Genomic DNA, 9,314 nt, shown 5'->3' on the forward strand with positions numbered 1-9,314 from the left:
CAGAAATACACAACAATCTAAAAGCCTGACTTCCTGCCTGGGAGTGAAGGAGTGAATGAAAGAAAGTTCCCTTCATGTTCCCACATTTCAGGGCACGCTCTCAAATCCCCATGCATGGCTGTGCACACACACACACACACACGCTCTTGGCTGGCCAAAGGCACAGCTAATTAGTCTCACAGCAAATCCACAGCTTACACATATCCAGTGCAAGAAGCACTCTGGGATATCTAAGAAAGAGTAATCTGTCATCACAAAATTTATTTTATTTTTGTTTGGTTTGGTTTTCCAGTTATTTACGAGTAGGAATCCCCAGAAGTCCTGTCGGCCACTAGAGAGCTCTGGTTAATAGAGATTTTATTTTAGCTACTTCACCATGCACAAATAACTTGCACTTATTATTATGATTTCTATCTACACAAATCATGTACCTACTTGAAGAGAGCACTAGCAAAGCTTTTCTCATACAAAAATAGCCAGGTATGGCATAGATGAAACAGGCACACAGGCACACCTTAAGCCAGAGCCAAGGCTGGGATGTAACACAGATCTGGTGAGCCTCTGGCAGGAGGTCAGGTCACTAGCCCAGTTACCTCCAAACTTCTCCTCCCCAGCAGCACCATTAGATGGCACTTTTTTTAAAAACAAGGGCACACAGAGTGACATCCCACACTTTGGATTCTCCCCTCTCATATCTTTGTAATTACAAGTAGTTGTTGACTGTGGTATTAACCATGGTATCATGTGCTATAATCTGTAACACATTATGAAGTTGGTTATTATATTACTGGAAAGGTTTGGAAGTTTGGAAGTACTGTGATCTAGTCACAGAATACCTGTGAACTCCCCTCCAAAGCTAAGATCTTACACATTTACATCAAGGAAGCTACAAGAAAACTCTACATCTGTACCAGTATGGGCTCCTCCCTACTGTAGCTTTAGGATTTGTATACAAATTTGCAATCCCACTGTGAAGACCTTGCTAAGAAATTTTAAAGTGTGAATAAACAAAATGAGATACAAGATCTCTGGTCATTGCCAGAATAAACTGGGCTTTATAAATTGAGGAAAAAGTCTTCTTGCCTGCCTTCAGTTAAGAGGCTGCAGTTATAACCAAAGGAATGATAATTTCAAGGGAATGTTCTTATCTTTTTAGAGGACATATCCTGGTGGGACCTAGGAAGAACTTGAGCCCTGTTAGGTAGCTGGAAGAACCATGGGAGAACCCTGAATGATTGTAGTTAGGATCCTGAACTGCCTGATGCTCTGCTGGAGTTACATGTACATGAGCAACTTAAGCAATGCAGCAACAGTTGACAGCTAAACCTTGGATGTCTCCATTTAACCGGAATTCACAATCTTGAGACAGGTGCTTAAGCTCTGTCCAGGCATGCTTAAGGCACGCCCAGGATCTGGGACCTAAGCATGAAACCTCCACAGTGACAGGAGGGGAGTGCTACACAAACTGAGCAGTAGGAAATACTGATGAAACATTCCATATTCGTTGGCGTAAGGAAGCATCTCACAAGATAACTGAGTCACCCTCTGCACAGGTCAGTGAGTGTTCAAATGTTGTCTACAGAGCAGGCAGGGACCACTAGGAAAGCCTCACTTTGGAACAGATCAGATATATGGGAGCAAGACTTTCTACAGTGTTCTCAAGCAAGTGCTCTAGACGTTGAGACAATCAGTTCATCCCCTCTACCCTTCTTTGTGCTTGCAGGTCCAGTAAATTCTGGTTTTATCGTGTATTCAGGCAGTGCACTCCAAGTAGCCTGGAGGGCAGCTCTTCTGTTGGACCATGGAGTTGTCCAGAGGATAAGAAGGCAATTGAGCAGAGGTTTTCTAAATGTTGCTGTTATTACATTTTGCACAAAGACACCTGAAGGAGCAGTTTCCCCAAAAATCAAGCCAGAGGACACAGGCTGCCGTGTGGTTTCCATGATGATGGGTTTGTTTTGGTTAAAGGCTCCCATTAGAAGCTGTTCTGTTCCACTGCAGCTGGAAAGGCGGTGTCAGTGCAGCACCCTCGAGAGCACCATTTTGTACACAATAAATGCAGTCAGCACTGGGCCTCCTCTTTCAAACTGCTGCTCAGCCTCTTGGGAGGAGGTGTCACAGGTGTTGACTGTCCCCATCACTGGGGACAACAGCTGACTTTAGAGACCTCAGTGTTTCTAATGACTAGTCCTAAAACCATGGCGACAACCAGTCTTTCTTAAGCATATGCTTAATATTCTGATAAGCTTAAGAAAAGTTTTGGGGAGCGAAGTTTTGTCTGTAGCGAGAAAACAGCCAGATCTTTAAGTCCAATTACCAGGCTCTATTTTCACAAGCAAAACAGAGCATGAAACAGCAACGATAGAGAGAGAAACAGCTGCACAGAGCAGTATTTCGTGTCAGCATTTGAAGGTATCGCTGGGATACTCCACCCCGGTTAGTTTTGGGTTCTCCTGCCCGTGGCTGCGGCGGGGTCTGGCCGCGAGGAGCGGCGGCGGTGCGGGCTCGGCGCGGTAACGCTGACACCTCGTGGTCGCCAGCACCGAGGACGAGTCTCCCGGGCTAAACTGAACTGCACTTTGGAAAAGGTGCAGTCAGGAGGCGCATCTCTTGTCTGCACAGGGGCTCGGGTGGTAAAGCGGCCTCCGAAATGTTGAGGGCTCTTCCTGGAGTGCAGCACTGCGGCCCGGATTACCCCGGTGCTCCCTGTCCTGCAGCAGCTGGCCAGCGAGAAGAGTATCCGCAAATCTAAAATGGGCCAAAGTTCCCAGTTCACGTAGGTTATACACTGTATTTCCTGGAAATTTTCACAGTTAGGCAAAGTGCCGCTGGACAGGTCCGTGTGCTGCCTCCTCCTCTCACAGCCGGTGCCTCCCACCCCACCCAGCACAGAGAACACCCGATGATAACAGAGGCAGAGCTGGGTGTTTTCCTGCCAACTCGGCAGCAAAGCTGTGCACTGGGGTAAAGCCAGGGTATAAGGGCACGAAGGGTCCTTCAGCGAAGCTATTTGGGCTTGTCACAGAGAGTTCTTGCTCCTGTGCTGACAGGACTGTCATGGAAACTCCTAACTTGGCTGTGCCCCGATCTTGTTTCAGTTTTGGCAGCACCTTCTATAAAGGTTTTACACCCAGAACCTTAACAGAGGGTGTCTAAAGCACAGCTGACAGCAGCTGCTGTGAATACAGGCCATGATTTGGAGAAGGTCATGTAGGAGCTGATGAGGCACATACCAGTTTGTGGAACAAGCCAAGAGAGACACCTGCCAAGAAACACCTTTTTTCCATGCCCATGTACACACACTTCACAGAGAATAATACAAGCAAGTACTTGATGTAGATTTTGATGTGCTGATTAAGTCAATAAAACCTTAGTCCATGCTTGTTCCAGAAATTCAAGGGCGTAAGAGACATTCGTGATTCAACAAACAGATTTATAAAGTCAATAGAACAATATCGGGAGTTATTTTATATCCTATGGGCAAAATATAAATAATTCCAAAGGTAAAACATACACATCCAAGGCATTTCTGAACAAGGAATAACAGTATCATCGATAGGGCACTGATATTTGCCCAGCTCTATTCTTGCATTGTGACTTAACCAGAAGTTCACTTCTGCTAAAAACTATACAACTGAGCGGTGAATAATTATCCTTATAGCTTAAAAATTCCCCTGCACCTTCCTATAAAGTTCTTCTCACAGATTAATTTGTCCCTTTGTATTTCCGTGAGGAAAAAAATCTCCATTTTCAATATGCATGAAATTGAGATAGCTGGATTTTCACTGGAGACTCACATATTCAATTAATACAGCATGTTATCCCATCAAAGCACCTTAATGCATCAAAACAGTTTAGAGAGTCTCTGCTCTGAACCCAGTACTCAGTTATTTACTATCTGAATGTGGACCTCCAGGAAAGGGAGAGCAATTCTATGAGCCTTATTTTCAAGCATAAGAAGTTGTTATTTATAGTTTGATACAGGTGGACTACTTAATTTAAAAATGTTCATAAATCTACATATTTAAAATTAAATCATAGTAATTATGCAAAGTGAATGTAAATATTTCAGTGAAGCCAACTTGCCAGATTCTCTTAGTGAATACAGCAATTCTAAGCAAGATTTTTAGGCGTATAGAACTTCTGAATGTCCATTTGCCTCTTACTGGAAGACATCACATTTTAAACACAGAGATAATATACTACATCATGAAATTTGAATCTGGACCACTCCAGTCAAAGATAATCCACTTTATAGTCTCTGTGTTTTATTACAGTCCTTAAGGGAAATATAATCAAAATCAAGTATGATCTATTACACATATCAAGAGGAACACCATATATACTATTACCGGTGTGAACCTGCAACTTTCCATGTGCATGAGATAACCCATTTTTGTAATATACATTTGCCTTGATTACTCCTGACAAGCAATTTACAAGCATCTGGTGACAGCACTAGTCAAGACTGCTGGGCAATAAATATGTCCCTGTTCATTTCACTGTAAGCCAATGAAGCCCACTTTCCACAACAGAGAAATGATCCTCTGTCCCTAAACAGACATGCAGTAAAAAGGCCTTATTTTCTGAGGTGCAACCAAACCAAGGTGCCTGGTGCTTGTTACTTAGCATTCCAATCACAGCCTGGGCAGAGCAAACAGGGATGTCATCCATTTACAGAAATGTGAGACAAAATAGAAAGGTCTATGCTGTGGTGAGTGTCACGCCACTGTATCTGTTCATTGACAAATAGGTGTTCACTTAAGTAGCAAATAACAGTTACTCATGTTCTTTTTGTCTTACAGGGCTGGTAATAATTGGTGGTGGGTCCCTATAGTTGCACCTCTGCTGGGAGCTGTAGTTGGAGCAATGACCTACATTATTTTTATTGAAATGCATCACTCAGATCCTCAGTCAGGAGGAGAAAATGAAGTGCGTGACAAATATGAACTGACTAATATGGAGTAAGAACTGAAGAATTTTCTCTGTCATTCTGTTGTGCAGTTTTTTTGCAAATGGTTGGACCATTTTATAAAACTTGTATGCTTCCATTAGAAATTCACCTTTCAAAGCACAAATTCTACATAGAACTCAAAACTGAACTCTGTCCATGAAATACTGGGCTGATCACATTCAAAACTGGGAACTTGGGTATGAGAAGGGTAAATTGTTGTTCTTCTCATATGGCTTTCAGATCAAATTATCCCCTAGATGCAATTGTAGTGAAATGATGCACTGACCTGTTAATTCAACACGTATGATCCTAATCATGTTACCTAATTAACTGAAAATAGATGAGATATTGATACAAAACTGCATGCATTGCTAGTTAATTGATTCAGTGCTGAATTAGTGTGTAAGGGCATTGCTCAATTCTTAAGAATGGCTTGCCTGAACATTAAAAACAATACCCAAATTGCCTAAATGTCAATTGAAACAGTTTTGGATAACTTAGTAAATTTTACGGACCCATTATTGAACAGCAAGGAATCAACTCAGCAGTGATGAGGTTTAGTAACTCAGAATACGATCACAAAATCTGTCTGTTACAAGATGAACACCAAAGAGACAAAGATGTAACCTCTTCATAGCAGTAATGTTCAGTTATTTTTAGACTATTTACTTGACCTTTATGCTACCCAATATTAAAAGCCTAGCATGGAATATTAATCTGAACCTCTTCCGCTGTGCTTTCTGGATGAAATTCATTCCTGTGGAGATGGCCCAGCAACAGAGGCTTACTCTGTGCAGAGGTCAGCACAAGGCCCACGTCTGTATAAGCTTTAAAGAGTCCTGCTGCTGATGATTTGCATGAGGGGATTTCGTCTGCACTGTGGGAGTAATTTTTAATTTGGTTGAAGTAATTAAAAATAGAAACTTGTCTCAGACCCAGTCCTAGATCTGAATTCCCCAAAGAGGGCCAGATCCACATTAGAGTTCTGAAGTGTAGGTTCTTTCTTGCTAAGTAGAAGTGGTTGGACATACACCACTTCCTAAATATCCAGCCTTGAAAATGAAATTATTTCTGCTTAATCCTTTGAATTGAATGTATTCAATTAAATCAAAGTTCATTTCTAATAAGTATACATCTATAGCTGGTGGGTGGTGGTGATCATGAATAAACAGACATCCTATTCAGCAATGCTCCTGAGCTATTTTCATGGCAAAACTTCAGGGTACTACCTCAATGCACTCATTTCCAGGGTGCTCTTCCCTTTGGATTTCTACAACCTTGCTCCCTAAAATTCCACGCTGCATTCCTGATTTCACTTCTGAAGTGAGGAACCCTTTGTGTTGCCACCAATAGCCTGTGCCCTTTGGTGTGGTATCCACTGAAGAGGTCTAGAAATACTGTGGTCAGAACCTGCCTCAGCATTTGGGCAGATCAGGCCTGTGTCACTGCATGTCTTTGCCCAACTCTGAGACCCCACACCAAATTCACGGCAGCAAAGGGACAGAAATGGCAGCTCAAGCAAAGCTTTGCTTGATGCAGCTCAGATATTGCAGTACACTTGAGGGAGTATAATTCTAACTTTAATTATGTTTTTAAGAAAATTTTCATAACAGTAATGAACTCACGTTTCTCAGAGACGTATCAAGCCAGTGCAAAATGCTCCTTCGACTCAGAGTTGCCCTGCCGTGGGTTAAACTCGGCTGTAGCTGTGCCCATCCACGTCTGGTTGTATCATTGTATCGCTGGCTCAGGAGTCTCAGCAACAAGACAGAAACAGTCCTCAATCTGAGCAGAGAAGAATCAAGAGTACAATGTGAAAATTAGACCTAACTGTAGACCTTTTCTTGGCAGCACAGACAAACCACATCATCTGTCCTGTATATTGCTAAATTGCACTACATAAAACAAGAGAGGGGTAAAAGCAATTGCAGACTGATCCTTCTTTTGCCCTCCCACCTGCAGTGAGAGCTGTCTCTCACCCCTTGGTGATACCTGAGACAGGACACTCCAAGGTTGTTGCCAATCATCAAAGTTTGGAGAGCTCTTCTGGAGGTAGAAACAGTCTGAAAGCTGCTCCCAGGTCAGAAAGGTGCTTACTCTTCCTCTGATGCCAACATCTAGCATGAAATAGCTGTACAGAAAATAAAAATAGGCAGCTAATTAACCAGAAGTAACCAACTTTTTTCCAGAATGGTAGGGAGAGTTTATGACTTGTTGTGTCAGAATTTTGCACAGTCAGTGGACTCCATATCCCTCATGATATTTCTTCCTTTAGTACATCATGGAAAACAGAATACAGGTCAGGAATGTGAAAAGGATGGTTTATTTATACAACCTACTGAGTGATTAGCCCACACTTGCTGTGTGCCTATGCATTGGCCAAGATACATAAAGTAGTACATTTTCTCAAAATTCTTTTGATCACAACAGGTTCTGCCTGTAAATCAACAGGAAATCTTGTTTCTCCTGCTTATGCCATTCCTATGCACAGAATTTCTGTATAAGTGATACTTACTTGTCTGAAGTTATTAACGTGGAACTCATAAGCAGTGACACACTCGTGTGATAGCATAACATCTTAAATGTGCTCTTAAGTTTTTGTCAAATCTATGTTTGCTTAAAGAATTTATTTTTAAACTTCAATTAATACTTCAATATTTTTGTAAATTCTTTGAGAACACCTTGTACTAATTCCACAGTTCATACTGGCTTCACAAAAGCCAGAATTTCATTTAGGAACAAGGCATTGTAGACTTGTCTCAGATGTGACATGATTTAAATTTCTAAGTGTAAGAATGAATTCCTGCTTTTGGAACACCCTCCCCCCACCCTTAGTCTTAACTACAGAACCATGTTCAGTATTACCATAATGTAATGGGAACAATAATAATCACCTCATTCCATAAACTAACTTAGAAATTATCTGTTTTATTAAAAAAAAAAAAAAAAAGTATTTTGACTTTGGATGAATGATGCAATTTTCTAATATCAACTGATATTCAGTGGTCACACATGTTAAATAAATATAGTACAGTTGGCAACAAGAAAAAGCTTTTCCAGCTGAAAGACGTGTTGGTTAATGAATTCATAGTAATCAGCCTCAATGTTTTCATTGTTGAAAGAAATTAATTTCAGAGCGTTGCTGAACTTTCATTCTGGATTTGTTCTTTTTGGGGGTAACATGTTTATTCCTTAGAGCTAAACTTAGTACTGCAGTAATTTGGAGAGCGATCCTGCAAATAGTACTGGGCTAAAAGTTGGCTACTGCTTGTTGTTTCATAGAAGCCAGTGGAATTATTCACAACAGGTGGCAATACAGGCAAGGATAAGTGATCAGAGAGTTGAGCTCAGAGTATAGTGGAAACTGTACTTTGTTAGAGCTTTGTCTGTGGATCTGGATGAATGTATTGTGGTTCAAAATAAATACAGTCAATCCCTAATAAATGCATTCCAGTGCTATTTTTATTTAAAAAAAATAAAATATCCCCTGCGGCACCTAAGGACATATTAAGAAATAAATAGCTGCCTGTTATGACCTACAATGTTTTATAGCCTTGTGCTGGAAGAACAGGCTGACTAGCAAGCTGTATTCCCAGAGTGCAGCCCCTGTGGCAGATTCCATGGGTCAGAGGCAGTGCCAGAGCAGGGGAATGCTCACCTGGGAGTGATGGTCACTGCCAGGCCAGGAGCCACCCGTCCAGTGAGGCCTCCTGCCCCCAGACCTTCCTCCTGCCTGTCCACAGCCTGCCCAGGGGCACTTCCCACCCCACCTTTCCCACTGCTCTAACAACAGGCAGAACCTACTGGGACACTTTGTTTAAGCCCCTCTTCAGACACTGCTTTTAGGCATGCATATATCACATCAGATGTGGCCTATAGGGCTTACAAAACATGCCCAGCTAATTTATCCATCTTCTATTCTACAGATTTCTAACAGGGACATGGTTTGCTTTTTTAGTTTAAAAAGCACATGAAAACCAGTTCTGTGGGAGTGAGGGAAAGATTAGATGTTTCAAATTTACTCAGGGAGCCACTAAACAAAACAAAACAAAAAAAAAAACCAATTTAAAGTGACAGTAGACATTTTATCCTCCTTTCACCCTGATTGAGTCTCACCTTCCTATCACTCTTTCTGGTGGACTTTGTTCTCCTTTCCTTCTCCTGCCAACACTGTGTGCTGTGCTCTGTCTCTATACAGCACAATGCATCTCCAGAGATTTAAACACAACATGCTTTTCTCAGTTACTTATGAATCTTAGAAAGTTCTCATGAGAGCAAATTCAAGTTTCACCTCACAAGCTTGTTTTTTTGGCAGTCGCTTGCATATTTTTTCCCCACTGTTCCCACCAAACAACCTTGT

At 41.7% G+C, this 9,314-nt stretch overlaps 1 protein-coding gene across 2 annotated transcripts in view; it reads left to right on the top strand.

Moving 5' to 3' along the window:
• The window catches only part of AQP9 (aquaporin 9), a 27,733-nt gene extending 19,847 nt beyond the window's left edge, over positions 1 to 7,886 (top strand). For both annotated transcript variants that reach the window (XM_032699860.1, XM_032699861.1), the window contains exon 6: positions 4,806 to 7,886. In XM_032699860.1, the coding sequence (XP_032555751.1) occupies positions 4,806 to 4,968 (163 nt within the window). In that variant the 3' untranslated portion in view covers positions 4,969 to 7,886. The remainder of the gene's footprint in view (positions 1 to 4,805) is intronic.
• Positions 7,887 to 9,314: the final 1,428 nt, after the last annotated feature.

The sequence above is a fragment of the Chiroxiphia lanceolata genome, chromosome 12 (assembly GCF_009829145.1).
Source record: "Chiroxiphia lanceolata isolate bChiLan1 chromosome 12, bChiLan1.pri, whole genome shotgun sequence".
In the NCBI taxonomy this organism is placed as follows: domain Eukaryota; kingdom Metazoa; phylum Chordata; class Aves; order Passeriformes; family Pipridae; genus Chiroxiphia; species Chiroxiphia lanceolata.